At 40.4% G+C, this 21,065-nt stretch overlaps 1 protein-coding gene across 1 annotated transcript in view; it reads left to right on the forward strand.

The window, feature by feature from the left end:
- AGO3 (argonaute RISC catalytic component 3) overlaps positions 1-20,533 on the forward strand; it is a 141,963-nt gene extending 121,430 nt beyond the window's left edge. Inside the window, exons 13-19 of the mRNA XM_066375874.1 lie at positions 692-851; positions 2,386-2,476; positions 10,707-10,901; positions 11,243-11,377; positions 15,717-15,818; positions 19,329-19,528; positions 20,063-20,533. Of these exons, the coding sequence (XP_066231971.1) occupies positions 692-851; positions 2,386-2,476; positions 10,707-10,901; positions 11,243-11,377; positions 15,717-15,818; positions 19,329-19,528; positions 20,063-20,171 (992 nt within the window). The 3' untranslated portion in view covers positions 20,172-20,533. The remainder of the gene's footprint in view (positions 1-691; positions 852-2,385; positions 2,477-10,706; positions 10,902-11,242; positions 11,378-15,716; positions 15,819-19,328; positions 19,529-20,062) is intronic.
- The last annotated feature ends 532 nt before the right edge of the window (positions 20,534-21,065 follow it).

The following is a 21,065-nucleotide window of genomic DNA, read 5'->3' on the forward strand; positions in this document are numbered from 1 at the left end:
AGTCTGGCCCTCCAACGGTCTTGAGGGACAGTGAACTGGCCCCCTGTGTAAAAAGTTTGGGGACCCCTGGAGTAACCCCTTGCTCGAGCCAGTGACCTTGGGTCCAAGCTGGTGAGCTTTTTGCTCAAGCCTGATGAGCCCACGCTCAAGCTGGCAACCTCAGGGTCTTGAACCTGGGTCTTCTGCATCCCAGTCCGATGCTCTATCCACTGTGCCACCACCTGGTCAGGCGACTCTCTATATTTTTTAAATTAAAGGTTGGAGAATAGGATTGAAAGCTGTAAGTATACCAGAATTAGAACTGCATTTAAATCATGCAAATGAGAAAATTACTGGAAGAGAGAGTACAGTAAAATACTAACAAGGGAATATATATGACAGTTGAAAAACACTGATGTATGATGTTTTTCTCTTTAAGGTTTTTTAGTTATTGTGTTTATAGTTTTTTTATGATGATAAAAATAAACTTTCCTATACAAAGAAGAAAACAATTGGAAAAATTATCAGTAAAATACTTAAGCTGATGATCTTCAAAGCAGTATATATTAAGTTTTAACAGCATTGTTTTAGTATTGGTGTAATTTTTTCCATCCTGTAATATAGTAATGTATTTCAAGGGGAGAAACACAGTAGCTCAATTTGCAGTAATGTTTGACTTTTCTAACTAGAGGTTTCTGCATTTGTTCCACAGCGGAGGTGAAACGTGTAGGAGATACACTTTTGGGTATGGCTACACAGTGTGTACAAGTCAAGAATGTAATAAAAACATCCCCTCAAACTCTCTCAAACCTGTGCCTAAAGATAAATGTTAAACTCGGAGGGATCAATAATATTCTTGTACCTCATCAAAGGTAAGTTAAGTTAATCACTTAATAAAACATGAATTATTTTTTATATCTTATATTGTCTGTATATTGCCATGTCTGAGATCTGTTTAAGAAACAGCTTTGATTCTTGCCAATGGGAGGTACGAGGATGTTTTGACAGAAAAAAATGAAGAGTTTGGACTGGCAGGATTAATGGATTCCCTTGTGAAAATCCCGTCCTACCTCCATTTTCATTTAGTATGCAAAATACCTCTTGCCTAGCTAGAAAATATTGAGAGCTTTATCTATTTCTTACTGGAGAATCCAGCTTAAAGAATTTTCTCATTATTTGGTAGTCATCTTCAACCTGATATGATGAAGCTACTTACCTAGAAAGTGAGGGAAAAATGGAAGGTCTGGGGGTTGGGGTGGTGTCAATTCAGTACATCTGTTAAGTAAAGCGGTGTAAACCCCTGCTTCAGTCTGTGGGACAACAGATGTTCAGGAACCCCATCGTATCTAAGAACTCATTATGAGACATAATGACCTAGAGACAGGTATTGGGAAAAAGGCTGTTATTTGGAGAACTGAACAGCAGGTTTCTTTTTAATAAGTTGAAACAACTAGGGCTTTAAAAAGTTAGCTACCTTGGCCTGACCTGTGGTGGCGCAGTGGATAAAGCGTTGACCTGGAAATGCTGAGGTTGCCGGTTTGAAACCCTGGGCTTGCCTGGTCAAGGCACATATGGGAGTTGATGCTTCCAGCTCCTCCTCTCTACTCTCTCTCCCTCTCTGTCTCTCTCTCTCCCCCTCTCTCTCCTCTCTAAAAATGAATAAATAAAAAAATAAACTTAAAAAAAAAAAGTTAGCTACCTTAAACAGTATGCACACAAATAAGTGTTATAATAAGGATGTATGTTCGACATAAAAGCTCTTTTTTTCCCTGTTTTTTCTTGTTGCCTCTACTTTCTATCCCTGTTAAATATGAGATAAGATTCATAAATGAGATGAATATCGAATTTTATCTACAAGCTCAAGAACTTAGAAATAATCATTTGAATCTTAAAGGATATCGTTTCAGAAATAAAATGAACTATTAGCTCCTTTAGGACTGTTACTCAAATTTATACTTTTCGCCATGGGACTCTAATAATCCCTTTCAGTGTGTAGTTTAATGATGCTTTTTCTCCTTGAGAGATTACATAAACTTAAAATATAAGTAGGTTAAAAAAAGATTGATACAAATTGATGGATTAATATGAGGAAGTTGTTAAGCATTTTATGCCTACTATGAAGAACACTGGTAGCAGTTGCCTTTTGCAACCACCATCACCACTACTTAGACAGAAAACTGATCTGAAAAAGATATTGGATAAACCCACTGTGACAGCTTTTACTTTATTGGTCAGGGATTCATGAATTAAGAGAATAAGTTGCCAGTATTTCACGCCTGGGAAGCTGTCTATATAGGACCTTCTCTGTGCTGTGTCAGCAACTTGCAGTTGTGTAGCAGTAGTATGAAACAGATAAATGGGTAATGAAAAAAACGGATTATCTAACTCTTAAAAAATGTGTTTAAGACCTTCTGTGTTCCAGCAACCAGTGATCTTTTTGGGAGCAGATGTCACTCATCCACCAGCTGGTGATGGAAAGAAGCCTTCTATTGCTGCTGTGAGTGTCATTAGGTAGATTTATCTAAAGTTTAGAAGATAAACATTTTGGTTTCAATTCTTTTGAATTTTAATGATATTTTCTTTGAAACCAACTTTATAAGTATATAGAAAGTCAGTTTTCAAATGTTCTTTGGGTTTTTTAAATGAATGATTCTGCTCTGGTTTGGGGGCTACTAGTTTCATTTATAGATATTAAATTAAGTGTATTAATTACTAAATATTACTCAAATCTTCTGTTTCATTTGTCTATTTGACCTCTCCATGATTGTATATTTGTTACTTTTTGTAATTCAAAGAATTTGTTTATATATTTCAATAGTGTCTTTGATACAGCAAGAGACATCACATGTAAGATTGGTGGATTGCATTTTTCTCAATATAAAATATCGTTTACCTTTGTCTAATTTAATACTTTGCACCTGGATTCTTAGTTTTAATACTGCCATTGTCTCCTTTGGGTTTGTCCTATTCCTGTAACCTTTCCATGCCAGTTCTTTTAAGTGTATTTCTTTTTTTTTTTTTTTTTTTTTTTTTTTCATTTTTCTGAAGCTGGAAACAGGGAGAGACAGTCAGACAGACTCCCGCATGCGCCCGACCGGGATCCACCCGGCACGCCCACCATGGGGCGACGCTCTGCCCACCAGGGGGCGATGCTCTGCCCATCCTGGGCATCGCCATATTGCGACCAGAGCCACTCTAGCACCTGAGGCAGAGGCCACAGAGCCATCCCCAGCGCCCGGGCCATCTTTGCTCCAATGGAGCCTTGGCTGCGGGAGGGGAAGAGAGAGACAGAGAGGAAAGCGCGGCGGAGGGGTGGAGAAGCAAATGGGCGCTTCTCCTGTGTGCCCTGGCCGGGAATCGAACCCGGGTCCTCCGCACGCTAGGCCGACGCTCTACCGCTGAGCCAACCGGCCAGGGCTTTAAGTGTATTTCTTATAAATTATCAAAAGCCAGATAATATTTTACCCAGCTTGAAAGTTGCTTGATTTCACTAACTGCCAACACTTTCAAAATGTCCACAGATTTTAGGCATACTTAATATATACAATATTTTAGAAATTAATCTGTACGGCCTGACCTGTGGTGGTGCAGTGGATAAAGTGACCTGGAATGCTGAGATTGCTCATTTGAAACCCTGGGATTGCTGGGTCAAGGCACATCCTAGAAGGAACTACCTATGAGTTGATGCTTCCCACTCCTCTCCGCCCCACCTTTCTCTCTCACTACTCTCTTTATAAAATAAATTAAAAAAAAGAAATTAAATTGTAAGATATTTTACATTTTTATTATTCATTATAATAATCTTTACATTACTTTTAAGTTTTAACAATCTGATAACCCTTATCTTTGAAAATGGTAGTAACATTAAGTTTTTACATATTACTCAAAAGCTATTTTCATAAATGAGGAAAATTGACTTCTTTTTTTTTGTATTTTTCTGAAGTGAGAAGGGGGGCAGAGGACAGAACTCCTGCATGTGCCCGACTGGGATCCACCCACCATGCCCACCAGGGGGCGATGCTCTGCCCATCTCGGGCATTGCTCCTTTGCAGCCGGAGCCATTCAGGAGCCTGAGCCGGAGGCCATGGAGCCATCCTCAGCACCCAGGCCAACTTTGCTCCAATGGAGCCTTGGCTGCGGGAGGGGAAGAGAGAGAAAGAAAGGAGAGGAGGAGGGGTGGAGAAGCAGATGGGCGTTTCCCCTGTGTGCCCTGGCCAGGAATCGAACCCGGGACTTCCACACACCAGGCCAACACTCTACCACTAAGCCAACCTGTCAGGGCTGAAAATTGACTTTTATCTATTAATTAATTATGTCACTTTGTATTTTTATAGTTATGCATGAATTGTTGAATTTCAAGTGTCCTAGAGATGGTAGTGAGCTGTATTTGTGAGAGAGAGAGACCAGATGAGAAGCATCACTGTAGTTGCGACACTTTTAGTTGTTCATTGATTGCTTCCTCATACATGCCTTGACCAGGGGGCTCCAGCTGAGCCAGTGAACCCTTGCTCAAGCCAGTGACCCTGGGCTCAAGCCAGTGATCTTAGGCTCAAGCCGTGACCTTTGGCCTTAAGCCAGCAACCATGGGATCATGTCAGTGATCCTACACTCAAGCCTGTAACCCTGAGCTCAACCCAGTGAGCCTGTGCTCAAGCCAGGGACATGGGGGTTTTGGGTTTCAAACTGGGTCCTCAGCATCTCAGGTCGACACTTTATCTACTGCGCTACCACTGGTCAGGCCCATTTGATATTCTTCAACATGTTCTTATAAAAAACCAAATGATAGTCCCTGGCCAGATAGCTCAGTTGGTTGGAGCATCATCTTGACATGCTGAGGTTGTAGGTTTCATCCCCAGTCAGGGCACACACAAAAATAAATTGGAAATGGCATGAGTAAGTGGAACAGCAAATCGATATTTCTCTCTCTCTCTCTCTCTCTCTCTCTCTCTCTCGTTTCCTCTCCTCTCTTGGAACAATGAATAAAAAGAATTTAAAAATAAATTATGATAAAAGGAATTCAAAAGACTTACTTCGGATTTGGTATTTTGGGGTTTTTTTCCAAGAAAGTCTAAACATATTAGAATTCTTTTGAAGCATCAACCTGGAACATTGAGGTCACCAGTTCAAAACCCTGGGCTTGCCTGATCAAGGCATATATAGGAGTTGATGCTTCCTGCTCCTTCCCCCTCTTCTCTCTTTCTCTTTCTCTTTCTCTCCCTCTCCTTCCTCCTAAAATGAAAATTTTAAATCTTTTTAATTAAAAAAAAATTCTTTTGGACTTCTGGGTAGTCATTGTCCTTTCCTATTAAATTATAATATTTCTACCAAATACTCACTTTTAAGTTTATTAGAGATCTTGGAAATAATATTATTAATTTATTTTTGCCTTATGGCTTCTTTTCCCAAGAACTTAAAGACTATTATAAGAAACAAATGTTGTGTAATAAATGCCTTGATAGTGATGTAAATTAAAATTTAGGTTGCATGGAATACTACTCAGCCATAAGAAATGATGACATAGTATCATTTACGACAACATGGATGGACCTTGATAACATTATATTGAGTGAAATAAGTAAGTCAGAACTGTATGATTCCATACATAAATGGAACACAAAATTGAGACTCATGGACATAGATAAAAGTGCAGTGGTTACCAGGGGAAGGGGTGGGGTGGGGGAGGGGCTTGAAGAGAAACAAAATCTAGGGTGACAGAGGATGATTTGACTTTGGGTGATGGATATACAGCATAATTGACTGTCCAAATGATGTGGAGATGTTTTCTCTAAATCTATGTATTCTGGTTGACCAATGTCACCCTGTTAAATTTAATTGTCTAAATCAGGGGTAGTCAACCTTTTTATACCAACCGCCCACTTTTGTATCTTTGTTAGTAGTAAAATTTTCTAACCGCCCACCAGTTCCACAGTAATGGTGATTTATAAAGTAGGGAAGTAACTTTACTTTATAAAATTTATAAAGCAGAGTTACAGCAAGTTAAAGCATATAAGTACTTTATGTCGGATTTTTACTAAGTTTGGCAGAATAAATCTTTATAAAACAACTTACTATAGTTAAATTTATCTTTTTATTTATACTTTGGTTGCTCCGCTACCGCCCACCGTGAAAGCTGGAACACCCACTAGTGGGCGGTAGGGACCAAGTTTACTACTACTGGTCTAAATTTAAAAAAAAAAATTTAGATTGCTAAAACATGGTGTGTTTGGAGAATGTTAAGAAATGCAGGGAGGCCCTGGCCAGTTGGCTCAGTGGTAGAGCATCGGCCTGGCGTGTAGAAGTTTCGGGTTCGATTCCCGGCCAGGGCACACAGGAGAAGCGCCCATCTGCTTCTCCACCCCTCCCCCTCTCCTTCCTCTCTGTCTCTCTCTTCCCCTCCCGCAGCCGAGGCTCCATTGGAGCAAAGATGGCCCGGGCGCTGGGGATGGCTCCTTGGCCTCTGCCCCAGGCGCTAGAGTGGCTCTGGTCGCAACAGAGCGACGCCCGGAGGGGCAGAGCATCGCCCCCTGGTGGGCAGAGCGTCGCCCCCTGTTGGGCGTGCTGGGTGGATCCCGGTCAGGCACATGCGGGAGTCTATCTAACTGTCTCTCCCCGTTTCAAGCTTCAGAAAAATACAAAAAAAAAGAAATACAAGGAATTGAAATGTAGTATAGATGAATGTGAGGCCAGTAAGCTTTTGTTAGGTTTTCTGTGCCATTGGAAGAGTGTGGATTTATTTTTTAGTAGTGAGATACCATTCAGGGTAAAGGTGATCAGAGATTGTTTTGTTTTTTTTGTTCTTATAGAACATAAAGAACAAGCATATACAACCTCATATATATAAATAAGTAGGTAAGTTCTAGCTCACTTTTGTAAAAGAAAATCTTGATTATTTTCTAATCCATGGCAAAGAGAAATGTGGGAATTTCTAAATTTTTGTTTCAAATGAGTAAGACACTTAAGTTTCCAAAGGAAGTTAAATGTACTTTTAAATACTGTATGTATGTGTTTATAAGTGAGGAATAATTATAACATTTCAGATGTACAACATAATGACTCGATACTTGTATATATTGAGAAATAATTACCACAATAAATCTAGTTAACATGTATCACCATGCATAGTTAAAAAAATATTTTTCTTGTGATGAGAACATTTAAGATTTACACTCATGGCCGTGCCCAGCTGGGTCAGTGGGTAAAGCATTGGCCCAGCATGCTAGAGGTCATTGGTTTGACCCCCAGTCAAGGCATGTATGAGAAGCAATCAACGAGTACACAACTAAATGGAACAACTAAGGGAAAAAATAAGTTGATGCTTCTCTCTCCCTCTGTCTCTCTCTGTCTCCTCTCTCCTTTCCTATCTCTCTCTCTCTCACTCCTTCTTTTGCTCCCTCCCTCTTTCTCTCAAATCAATGTAAAAATTAAAAATTATTTACTCTCTTAGCAACTCCAAATATGCAGTGTATAGTATTATTAACTGTAGTCACCAAGGTGTACAGTACCTCCCCATGATTTACTTATTCTATAACTGAAAATTTGTATGTATCTTTTGACCCCCTTCACCCATTTCACCCACCACCCACTACCTGCCTCTGGCAGCTACCAATCTATTCTCTGTATCTGTGAGCTTGGTTGCTTTTGGTTTGGTTTGGTTTCATTTCATTTTGTTTAAAATCCAAACATAAGTGAGATTGTATGACTTATTTTACTTAACATAATGCCCTCAAGGTCCATTCATGTTATTGAAATGGATGAATGAAACCTTGCCATTTGCAATAACACGGATGGACCTTGAGGGTGTTATACTAAACGAAATAAGAGAAAAATAAATATCATATGATATCACTTATATGTGGAATCTTAAAAAACAAAGAACAAATGAACAAACAAGAAAACAGAAACTCATCGATACAGAGAACAGATTGGTCTTTACCAGAGGTAAGGTGGTTGAGGGGAGGAAAATGGGTGAGGGGGATCAATTGTATGGTGATGGAACTAGACTTATAATGGTAACTACTATGTAGTATGTACATATATTAAATTATAATGTTGTACACTTGGAATATATATCTATAATGTTGTATATCAGTTTTATCAAATAAAAAATTCTTTATTCCATTGCATATATAAGCCATACTTTCTTTATTCATCCATCTATGAACATTTATGTTTCCATGTCCTGGCTCGTGTCAGTAATGCTGCATTGAACATTGGGTGTACTGCAGAGTTGCTTTTTCTTTAGAGAGAGAGAGAGGAGAAGCATCAACTCATAGTTGTAGCACTTTAGTTATTCATTGATTGCTTCTCATACATGCCTTGACCGGGGACTTTCAACTGAGTGACCCCTTGCTCAAGCCAGCAACCTTGGGCTTAAGCCAGCAACCTTAGGCTTCAAGCCAGTGACCATGGGATCATGTTGATCAGGGGTCCCCAAACTACGGCCCATGGGCCGCATGTGGCCCCCTGAGGCCATTTATCCGGCCCCCGCCACACTTCCGGAAGGGGCACCTCTTTCATTGGTGGTCAGTGAGAGGAGCACATTGACCATCTCATTAGCCAAAAGCAGGCCCATAGTTCCCATTGAAATACTGGTCAGTTTGTTGATTTAAATTTACTTGTTCTTTATTTTAAATATTGTATTTGTTCCCATTTTGTTTTTTGCTTTAAAATAAGATATGTGCAGTGTGCATAGGGATTTGTTCATAGTTTTTTTTATAGTCCGGCCCTCCAGTGGTCTGAGGGACAGTGAACTGGCCCCCTGTGTAAAAAGTTTGGGGACCCCTGGTGTTGATGATGCCACACTCAAGCCAGATGAGCATGTGCTCAAGCCAGCGACTTCAGGGTTTCAAATCTGGTACCTCAGCATCCCATCTCAACACTCTACCCACTGCACTACCACTGGTCAGACTAGAGTTCCATTTTTGAAGCATGACTTTGGTATAAATATTATACTACCCAGAAAGAGAGAGATACTGGAGGCAGAGTTACCAGTTGGTTCTCAGCCTAGTCTCTGATCAGAATGATGTTTAGACATTAAAGATCATGCTTCAGTAGGTCTATAAGTGACTACAGTCAAAGTGAACATACAAGTTCATACTTCAAAGTTCCCTTTGCTCCAAACTTCTACCAATACCTATATTAAGATACAAAAGAGCCTGACCTGTGGTGGCGCAGTGGATAAAGCGTCGACCTGGAAATGCTGAGGTCGCCGGTTCAAAACCCTGGGCTTGCCTGGTCAAGGCACATATGGGAGTTGATGCTTCTGGCTCCTCCCCCCCCCCTTCTCTCTCTCTCTCTGTCTGTCCCTCTCCTCTAAAATGAATAAATAAAAAAATTTAAAAAAAAAAAAGATACAAAAGCACCTGACCAGGCGGTGGCGCAGTGGATAGAGCGGAGGACTGGGATGCCGAGGACCCAGGTTTGAGACCCCCAAGGTCGCCAGCTTGAGCGCAGGCTCATCTGGTTTGAGCAAAGCTCACCAGCTTGGAACCAAGGTCACTGGCTTGAGCAAGGGATTACTCGGTTCGTGGTCAAGGACCGAGTAAGGCCCATGGTCAAGGTACATATGAGAAAGCAATCAATGAACAACTCAGGTGTCGCAACAAAAAACTGATGATTGATGCTTCTCATCTCCATTCCTGTCTGTCCCTATCTATCCTTCTCTCTGACTCTTACTCTGTCTCTGTAAAAAAAAAAAAAAAAAAAGCCCTGGCCGGTTGGCTCAGCGGTAGAGCGTCGGCCTAGCGTGCGGAGGACCCGGGTTCGATTCCCGGCCAGGGCACACAGGAGAAGCGCCCATTTGCTTCTCCACCCCTCCGCCGCGCTTTCCTCTCTGTCTCTCTCTTCCCCTCCCGCAACCAAGGCTCCATTGGAGCAAAGATGGCCCGGGCGCTGGGGATGGCTCTGTGGCCTCTGCCCCAGGCGCTAGAGTGGCTCTGGTCGCAACATGGCGACGCCCAGGATGGGCAGAGCATCGCCCCCTGGTGGGCAGAGCGTCGCCCCTGGTGGGCGTGCCGGGTGGATCCCGGTCGGGCGCATGCGGGAGTCTATCTGTCTCTCCCTGTTTCCAGCTTCAGAAAAATGAAAAAAAAAAAAAAAAAATACAAAAGCAAAAATTAGGATAGTTACTATCAAAACCAGGATTAGCTTCTCTAAGGACTAGATAGAAAACACAAATACAACTTAGTAAGACTTGACTATGGATTCAGTACTTCTGGTCTAGGACATGGCAATAAGAGTGTTAAAATTCCTTTAAAATTTATGAAGTATAATGGTTCTAAGATGATGCTAACGCCTTGAGTTTGCCTTCTTTGGGTGGTTTGCTAAAGTATAAAAGATATTAAGAGAAATCAAGGGTTTGAATGGGTTTTCATTTTTTACTTATTATTTTCCGTTATTCTCTTTATGTACATCTTTATGTCTCTTTTTTTCCCCTCCTTACTAATCCCTCCTTACATTAAGGCTACCAGCAACATCTAAAAATTAGAATTTCTTATAGGGAAATGATTTTTGACCCTGTACAGGGTCTTTTATTTTGTTCTTCACTGGGAATGATCTATTTTTGATTACTCTCCAAATGAACAATGGTAAATAGTAAGGTTATAGTAAATACAAATTTAAATAAAATTCATGTACTTTCTTTTCAAAATTTTGTTATTGCAGTAAATTCATATTTATGCAGTTTTGATTGTCTTTTTCTTTTTTTTTTTTTTACCTTTCCAACTTAGGTTGTAGGTAGTATGGATGCCCACCCAAGCAGATACTGTGCTACAGTAAGAGTTCAGAGACCCCGACAGGAGATCATCCAGGACTTGGCCTCCATGGTCCGAGAACTTCTGATTCAATTTTATAAGTCAACTCGGTTCAAACCTACTCGTATCATCTTTTATCGCGATGGTGTTTCAGAGGGACAGTTTAGGCAGGTTGGTTTCCTGGGATCTCATCATAATTTGGTTAAATCAGATACTGTGTTTATAGTATGGTGTCTAGTTCTGAAGTTAGGAGCCTTAATTAAATTGAGAATTCCTAAAGTTAAAATTTGATGCTTTCTTAGATTTCCCTTTTAAAGTGTTTACTATGGATGTGTAAGCCTGGATTGCTGAGACCATGCTCTGATACTAGTTAAGATGAAATAAAGAGGTATATTTAGATATCAAGTGATGAGATTAAGAAATACTGAGATTAAATAATTATCTGACTTTGATGTGTGTATGTGTAAGAGAATAGTTGACTATGTCAAATCTTTCCAATTCATCTTCTCTAGGTATTATATTATGAACTACTAGCAATTCGAGAAGCCTGCATCAGTCTGGAGAAAGACTATCAACCTGGAATAACCTACATTGTAGTTCAGAAGAGACATCACACTCGATTATTTTGTGCTGATAGGACAGAAAGGGTAATCTTTCATCTGTTGTAATACTAGCACAAGCCAAGTTTATCTAACATAGTTTGTAGAGCACTTAAACAAAGGTTCTCCACCAACAGCAGAGTTTTAGTATATAGTAGCAGGTTTCAACAAAGCAGATTATGAGTATAGAAGTATCAAAATAGGTTTTCTTTTATTAAATGGAAGGCAGGGAGGAAGAGAGACAGATTCCCTCATGCGCCCCAACCAGGATCCACCCAGGAAGCCTCCTATGGGGTGATGCTCTGCCCATCTGGGGCCATTGCTCTATTGCTCAGCAACCAAGCTATTTTAGCACCTAAGGCAAAGCTATGGAGCCATCCTCAGTGCCTGGGGCCAACTTGCTCCAACCAAGCCATGCCTGCTGATTTGGGAGAGAGAAGGGGGAAGGATGGAAAAGCAGATAGTCGCTTCTCCTGTGTGCCCTTACTGAGAATTGAACCTGGGACTTCCACATGCCAAGCCAACACTCTACCACTGAGCCAACCAGCCAGGACCTCAAAATAGATTTTAACTTTCTAGAATTTTTAGTAACATTCCAGATGTCCGGAATCCCAGTAATGCTTTTTTATTGTTGTGAAGAACCTCATAGTTTTTTGTTTGTTTATTTGTTTTTAAGTGAGAGAGGGACAGAGGAACAGGAAGGAAGAGAGATAAGAAGCATCAATTATTCATTGGGGCACCTTAGTTGTTCATTGATTGCTTTCTCATATGTGCCTTGACTGGGAGCTCCAGCCGAGCCAATGACCCTAGGGTCATGTCTGTAATCCCATACTCAAGCTGGTGAGCCCACACTTAAGCTGGTTGGTGAGCCCGCACTCAAACCAGCAACCTCAGGGTTTTAAATCTGGGTCCTTGGCATCCCAGGCTGATGCTCTATCCACTGTGCTACTGCCCGCTCAGGCAGAAATTCATAGTTTTAATTTTTCTTTCTATTCATGTTTTTCTTAAATGTTTAAGAGAAAAAAGGTATATTCTCTTTTTTAACTATCTTGTAAAAATTAGCTTTTTTAAAAGCTAGAGACTTTCTAGAGTGATTAGTGAAAATTCTTACAAACTAACTTTTAAACAATGCTTCCTTAAAAATTCACAGTTATTTTCTAGATTTTATAATATGAATATGTATTTTTAAAATTAGGAAGGTGAACGAGGTATAAATACCTAAGGGGGGAATATGTCTTCTTGTCCGTGTACAACAGGGGTAGTCAACCTTTTATACCTACTGCCCACTTTTGTGTCTCTGTTAGTAGTGAAATTTTCCAACCACCCATCGGTTCCAAAGTAATGGTGATTTATAATGTAGGGAAATAACTTTACTTTATAAAATTTATAAAGCAGAGTTACAGCAAGTTAAAGCATATAATAATAATTACTGACCAAGTATTTTATGTAAGATTTTCACTAAGTTTGGTAGAATAAATCTTTATAAAACAACTTACTATAGTTAAATCTATCTTTTTATTTAAACTTTGGTTGCTCCGCTACCGCCCACCATGAAAGCTAGAACGCCCACTAGTGGGCGGTAGGGACCAGGTTGACTACCACTGGTGTACAACATAAACAAGTAGCAGTCTTACTATCATTTCCAGTGCTCTGCCTCCATCCTACTAATCTTGAAGCAGAGAAATCTGAGGATTGCAAGTGTCTGTGTCCCCTTGGGAAAATGGTTCAATGGAAAAGACTGAGAGACAGAGGAATTTGTCTTGTCCTTGGTGTGTATTTGGTCTTTGGTTACTGTCTTTGATCTTTGGGCCTATTTGGGGTATTGAGAGAATTGAATAAAATATATAATGCACTTAGAACAGTGCTTGGCACATACTAAGTACTCAGTGAAGGTTAGCTAGTTATCGTGTGGTGGTGATGGTGGTAATAATAGAGAAAGAAATAATAACAGTCAGAATTGTTTGAGGTATTTTTATAAACAACTCATTTGCTCTTTATAAACAACACTATGAAGTACTTAATTTTATTGTCCCCATTTTCCACAGGCAGAAACTGTGTCACATGGCAGTCAAATAACCTCCCTTTGTTACAAAGCTGGTAATTGGTAGAGCTATGAATCAAATCCGCAATCTCGCTACAGAGTGCTCTTAATCACTGTGGGATACCACCTCTGTAATAGCAGTAGTAACCGTTTTATTATGGCAGGTTGTTAAAGGCCTTGCCTCAAATTGCTAGGTATATTTCTATACCTAGAAAATCAAAAGTTTCTTCAAAAGTAGGATTAGGAAAACTTAAGTTCGATTTAGTGATTATTAGCATCTGATGTGTAGTCATGCCAAGTCCTTTTTTTTTTTTTTTTGTATTTTTCCTAAGTGAAAAGCAGGGGAGGGGCAGCAGACAGATTCCCCGCATGTGCCCTACCGGGATCCACCCAGCATGCCCACCAGGGGGCCCCTCTGCGGCATTGCTCTGCTGCAACCAGAGCCATTCTAGTGCCAGAGGCCACGGAGCCATCCTCAGCGCCCAGGCCAACTTTGCTCCCATGGAGCCTTGACTGTGGGAGGGGAAGAGAGAGACAGAGAGGAAGGAGAGGGGGGAAGGGTGGAGAAGCAGGTGGGTGCTTCTCCTGTGTGCCCTGGCCGTCCACATGCCAGGCTGACGCTCTACCACTGAGCCAACTGGCCAGGGCCAGTCCTCCATTTGTTTGATTCTCTTTCAGATTTGTTCTAAGTACTACTGGTAATAATAAATTAGAAGTCATTATAAATGGAGAAACAGCCTGACCTGTGGTGGCGCAGTGGATAAAGTGTCAACCTGGAAATGCTGAGGTCGCCGGTTCGAAACCCTGGGCTTGCCTGGTCAAGGCACATATGGGAGTTGATGCTTCCAGCTCCTCCCCCCTTCTCTCTCTCTGTCTCTCCTCTCTGTCTCTCTCTCTCTCTGTCTCTCCCTCTCCTCTCTAAAAATGAATAAATAAATAAAAAATTTTTTTAAATAAATAAATGGAGAAACAGGCACCACGAAGTAAAATACCATGCCTTAGATCGCACACCTGAAAACTGGTAGAACCAAGGCATTCTGCTACCTCTCTGAATAGAGTAAAACTTTTTATATGTATCAATTAGATTTATATGTATTGAATCAGCATAATTTAGTGGGTAATGTACTGTATTCTTTGTGCTTGATGAAAGCTAGCTGATTGGCCCACACAGCTGTAATTCAGGCCATTACCTGACAGCAGTCTCTCACATGGCAGAAATCATGTTAGTTAATAATTTTAAATGTATTAGGGATAAGGAGGTGGAGGTGAGTATTTATGTTCCTTAAAGTGTTTTATTTGGGAGCCTTTCATTATTCTGAACAATTCCACTTACATATGTACTCACAGAAAATAATGGTGTCTGTTTCCTTACAAGATGTCCAAACTGCTAATATAAAATAAAAGAAACAGGACCTTTGCAGTCATTTCTGGGTTTGACTGCCAGTTCTGCCCTTTATTGTATGCTAGTGGGCAAATTATTTTATATTCCCGAGCATTATTTTTCCCAAACAAATGGGAATAATGCCTGACTTGCAGAATTATCAGGATTAGAAATAATGTATGTACAGTAACTGATATATATAAGTGGTCAACAGGCCCTGGCCAGTTGGCTCAGTAGTGTCGGCCCAGTGTATGGACATCCCGGGTTCGATTCCCAGTCAGGCTGCACAGGAGAAGTGACCATCTGCTTCTCTCCCTCTTCCCCTCCTGCAGCCAGTGGCTCGATAGGTTCGAGCGTCAGCTGAGGATGAAGATTCCATTGGTCAGAACCCATCAGCCTCAAGTGCTAAGAATAGCTCAGTTGATTTGAGCATTGGCCCCACACAGGTGTTGCCAAGTGGATCTCGGTCAGGGAACCGTGGGGGTCTGTCTCACTATCTCTCCTCCTCTCACTTAAAAAGAAAATTGATCAACAAATGGTGACTATTGTTGTTATTGTCAGCATATATATAATATAGTATTCTCCAAGGAAAATGCTGATTTTCCTAAATTATACATTCAAGAGTATCTGCTATGCACAAGTGTCATAAAGTAGAGCACTTAAAGTAACTTGAAAAAAAATTTTTAAGTCTTCCACCCATACTGGGATCAACTACAAGCTAAGCATATAGTAGAGACTAATAACTGTTGTTTATCATCTCTCACTTTCAGCATCATATAAGAATAGGAGCCAGGACTAGAACACAATCTGCTCTTAATGCCCGCTTAAGTAATATTTCATGCTGAAAGTAGTGAATTGTGGAATCTGCATATATATATATTTTAATATATATATTTTTAAAAGTGCTTTCAGACACATTTTTTACATTTGTCTTGTTTGTTTAAATTTTGACCAAACAAATCCAGGTTGGAAGAAGTGGCAATATCCCAGCTGGAACAACAGTTGATACAGACATTACACACCCATATGAGTTTGATTTTTACCTCTGTAGCCATGCTGGAATACAGGTAAGCCTACACTTTGGGTGAAATGTTTTAATTCAGTGACTTCTATTAATATGTTGGGTTTTTTTTAATCTCAGAAAAAGGAGAAAGAAATACTGTTCTCTACACTTCAAATTGTTTCCACATAAAATCAGATGAAACTTTCAGTAAATAATTTCTTCCCCTTTAAGAGGAATCTACTTCTATTTAATTCAGTGCTTAAACTTCCCCAGCAGCAGAGACTGAATCTCTATTCCTAGGATGTCTGAGAGAATGTAGCCCAGAACTTTTAGGCTGCTTGCTGTTGATTAAAATTAAAATTTTGGGAAGATGTACAGCTTACTGTACAGCTCGGTGTTAAAGCTCTATTTGTGTACATTTCACAGCAAGCCCAGTTTCACTCTCACAGCTGTAACATTATTGTCCTACTCATTTATCTGTGTTCGTAGAGCTGCCTTTCTTTACAATCAGTGCTGTACATTGTCATGGGAGGGTAGTTAAAAACAAGTTTAAAAAGACCTTCTAGAGGTAAAACCTGTATTATTGGAGTACATATTTAAACCTAGTGCTTCCCCTCTGTATCCGAAGGAACACTGCTGCGATGATTTACTAATAAGTACCACAGAGGAGCGAAAAAAATTATCTGTTCGAATAAATTTTGGAAAAATTATCTGTTTGAATAAATTTTGGAAATGCTGGTTAAACAAGAGTTTTATTTTCCTTTAAAACTTTGGGATACCACTTTGATAATGCAAATGAATCTTTAAGACAGGAATATTTCTTAATGTATTTAACCACAGACTTGAATTCTTTTTAAAGCCCAGTTTCTGATAGTTTTATTTAATTTTTTTTTTGTATTTTTGTATTTTTCTGAAGCTGGAAACGGGGAGAAACAGTCAGACAGACTCCCGCATGCGCCTGACTGGGATCCACCCAGCACGCCCACCAGGGGGCGACGCTCTGCCCACCAGGGGGCGATGCTCTGCCCCTCCGGGCGTCGCTCTGTTGCGACCAGAGCCACTCTAGCGCCTGGGGCAGAGGCCAAGGAGCCATCCCCAGCGCCCGGGCCATCTTTGCTCCAATGGAGCCTCGGCTGCGGGAGGGGAAGAGAGAGACAGAGAGGAAGGAGAGGGGGAGGGGTGGAGAAGCAAATGGGCGCTTCTCCTATGTGCCCTGGCCGGGAATCGAACCCGGGACTTCTGCACGCCAGTCCAACGCTCTACCACTGAGCCAAATGGCCAGGGCATGATGGTTTTATTTATGTATCACCTGTCTCATCTCTGGAATGTGTGCCTTATTCATTGCTGTGTGCCTGGTATACAGTACACGGCATAGTGTGTGCTTCGTAAATATTGAATGTGTGTGAATGTACAATACATAGGCAATTTTATAAACATATAATTTGGGGGAGATAAATTTGATAATGAATTTTATCCCCAAAATCTTCCACAGTGTCTGACAAGCAAATGTCTGTTAAAGTACGAACTAATCTTCCTCATTTATTCCTTTGCCACTGCCATTTCCTTAGCTCATACCTCCATCACCTCACACCAGAATTAATGCAACATCCTCCTAACTGCTCCCTTTGCCTTCAGTCTCTTCCTATTTCTGATCCATCCTCCACATTATTGTTGGTGTTACTTTTATAAAACCCCAATCTTCACACCTAAAAAACTCACCTATAAAAAAATACTGCACCGCTTTCCCTGCCACCTATAGGGAAACGTCCAGATTCCTAAGCATGTCATTCAGTCTGATTCCAAATTTTCTTTTTAACTTAATCCTTTTCCCCTCGTGTATCATATTCTGTTCATACTGGTCTATTAGCCATTCCCAAAATACACCATGAAATGTTACACCCCCTGTGCTTTTGTTAAGGTGGTTCATTCTCTCTGGTGTCTCCTCACCCTGACCTCCCCAAAAAAGGCCATATCTCTTTCATTCCCCAGTTGGCGAAGAAACATGGCTTACTCCTACAATTGCTTCCCTTTATATTCTCATAGGAATAGGACGAAGTGCCAGCGATATTAAAGCCATTTATTAGTTGTTTTATAATTGTAGATGCGCTGTCTCCTCTCGTCCTCCACAAATTATGTTTTCCAGAGAAAAGAAATCTTTGACTTTTTCTCAGTGCATAGTACCTAACAGTAACTAATAAATAAGAGCTCAAATAAATATTCTGGTGTTTTTATTATAGTAAAATATACATAGCATACAACTTAGCATTTTAACCACTTTTAAGTGTACAATTCCATCACATTAAGTACATTTACATTTTTATGCAGCCATACCACCATCTGTCTTAAGAATTTTTTTCCTCTTCCTTGACACTGTGTCTGCATTAAACACTGACTTCCTACTCCCCCCCTTTCCCCAGCCCCACCATTCCACTCTAGCTTTATGAATCTGACTACTCCAGGTACCTTATACCAGTGAATCATGTAACATTTGTCTTTATGTAACTGGTTTATTTCATTTAGCACAATGTCATCATCAAGGTTCATCCATATTGTAGTATGTGTCAGACTTTTCTTCTTTTGGGGAGCTGAGTAATATTTCATTGTATATACCACATATTGTTCATCCATTCATCTATCAATGGACACTTAGGTTGCTTCCACCATTTAGCTTATTGTGAATAATGCTGCTTTGAACATAGGTGTGCAAATATTTGTTCTGGTTCCTGCTTTCACTTGTTTTTTGTTCTGTTATTTTTAGTATCCGTTTATTAATGGAATACATAATAACAGAGAGCTACCATGTAGTCAATAGAGCTTTAAAATAATCTGTATTTTATTCATCACTGCAGCAACCACATACACCAGGAAACTGGTAGAAGATAGAGGCTGAGGCATTGGGGGGAGTCAAGGATCAGAGCTGGGTAACAATGCTGCAGCCTTCGCAGGTCTGTGGCTCGTGGGTTGGGGGGACCCTATCCTTGCTGTGCCTGGTCCCGCAGAGCTCTGCTCTGGCATGGAGGTTCAGCCATGGGGCCACCAAGCCGATCTTGGGGAGTTAGAAGGGGAGATGACTTCAAGGTGGTTTTGACTTAGGGCTGCTTATCATGTGTAGGGGCCCTCAAGTCCATGAAGACATCCTGGCCTGGAGGCAAGAGGCTGGGAAGGGAGTGAGGTATGCAGGAGGAGGTCCCAGTGGGTACCCCCACATTTTGGATGCGCAGGATCACAGTACCCCCCCAGTGACTCCTGTCTCTTCTGGTCACTGCAGTGCAGGTATTACCAGGAGATACGCACCTGAGGGCAGAGGTGGGGGAAGGTTCTCCAGAACACTGGGTCTACTCTCCTGGGGCCCCTGACTGCTCCCAGCTGGTCCGGCCTTTTCTCCTTGGTTCCTGTGGCCTCAGGGTCACTTCTTTTGAATGTATACCCAGAAACAACCAAATGTTTTTTAATCTATTAAATTAGAATATGTTTTACTAATGAAAAAAGGTGGCTTTTTATATAACTTAGCCTGTGCCGGATATTTATTTAGAAGTTTAGAAATCAACAGAATATGCCATTGCCTTTTCTATAGGGTACCAGCCGTCCTTCACACTATCATGTTTTATGGGATGATAACTGCTTTACCGCAGATGAACTTCAGCTGCTGACTTACCAGCTCTGCCACACTTACGTGCGCTGTACACGATCAGTTTCTATACCTGCACCAGCGTATTATGCTCACCTGGTGGCATTCAGAGCCAGATATCATCTCGTAGACAAAGAACATGACAGGTAATATAAAAGCATAACAAATTCAGATTTTTACTCAAATTCACCTATGGCCTACATGTTAGGATTTTCTTGGGAAATTTCTTTGTTTTCATGTCAGTGTGTGACTCTCTGTTTGCCATAAAGAACTGCCATTTAGAATTTAAGTTCCATGAGCTATGAAAAGCAGTGACAGTCAGAACTGACTGAGCTGAGAGTTCCCATTAAAACGTGCAGTCTGGACTTATGAGTCTCAGGATGATACAGTTATTTACTTGCTTTACCGAATTAACTCAAGGAAAGTGTTATTGATAATAAAATTGATATATAACAACAAATTATAGGATATCTTGGATTTGCTTCTAAATAATTTGGGGCAGGTGAGAGAAGTAAAATTGGCCTTGAGTTACTTATTGGAGCTAGGTGATTGACATGTAAGAGATCATTATACCAGCTTGTGTTTAAAAATATTTTTGAAATTTTCTACAACAAATATTTTACAGAATTATTCCATCAGAATAGGGTTTGTTTGTGTGTTCATTGCCAATTCTCTTACAGTGCTGAAGGAAGTCATGTTTCAGGACAGAGCAATGGGCGAGACCCACAAGCTCTTGCCAAGGCTGTACAGATTCACCAGGATACCTTACGCACAATGTACTTTGCTTAAAAAGTCTGAAAATATTCTCTGAGAGGAAGAACTGAAAGATGAAACAACGTCCAGCGTATGTTTCGAGTGGAGTCAGTTGACTGAAGATGCCTCCAGCCATACAGAAACCAACACTGTGGGGACCAGGGTCTGATTTTTATGTTGATGCAAGGAAGATTGTTTACTTCATCAAGGAACACAGCACCATTATGCAATATGAAACCAGCCAACTGCTTTTTTGTGCGGTCTCCTGTAGGAAGTATCGCCATTATTTTGTTTTCACTTTCTTGTAGTCTAACCCTTTTAATGCCTTTACCTCAAGTTGCTTGGCAGCACAACTATCTTTGCAAAAAAAAAAGGTAAAGAAAAGATAACTGATGGTGTTAAAAAAACACACGTACATGAATAATCAGTGATTGTTCACAATTATGTGCAAAAAAACTAATGTGTATTCGTATACTCATATAAAAAGTATGTATGTATACTTTAAGTATATATGTATACTTCATGTGCATATATATCTAGATTTATATTGATAATAGATATATATGTTGTTTGTATATTTTTTCTTTGTACATATTTTATAGTTCATTCCATTGGGAAATTGCTTTCCCTTTTATTACCCTCTCACCACCACTGTTATTTCTCGCTCTACCTCCCTTGCCTCATCACCTACATTTTTTTTCCTTAACGCTACCAATGACATTCAAATGTTCATGTACCTGGTTCTTTTGAACATGAAGCATGGCAAACTAAACTTTTATTTTTATTGCACACCCAACTCCTGTCTCTTGTCTCACACACAATTCTGAGTCCTCAACTCTTGATATTGCTCTCTTCAGAAGCAAAATTGTGTGTGTGTGTGTGTGTGTGTGTGTATGTTTTTGTGAGTCTGTTTGCCCCCTCCTGCTCTAA

The sequence above is a fragment of the Saccopteryx leptura genome, chromosome 3 (genome assembly GCF_036850995.1).
Source record: "Saccopteryx leptura isolate mSacLep1 chromosome 3, mSacLep1_pri_phased_curated, whole genome shotgun sequence".
In the NCBI taxonomy this organism is placed as follows: domain Eukaryota; kingdom Metazoa; phylum Chordata; class Mammalia; order Chiroptera; family Emballonuridae; genus Saccopteryx; species Saccopteryx leptura.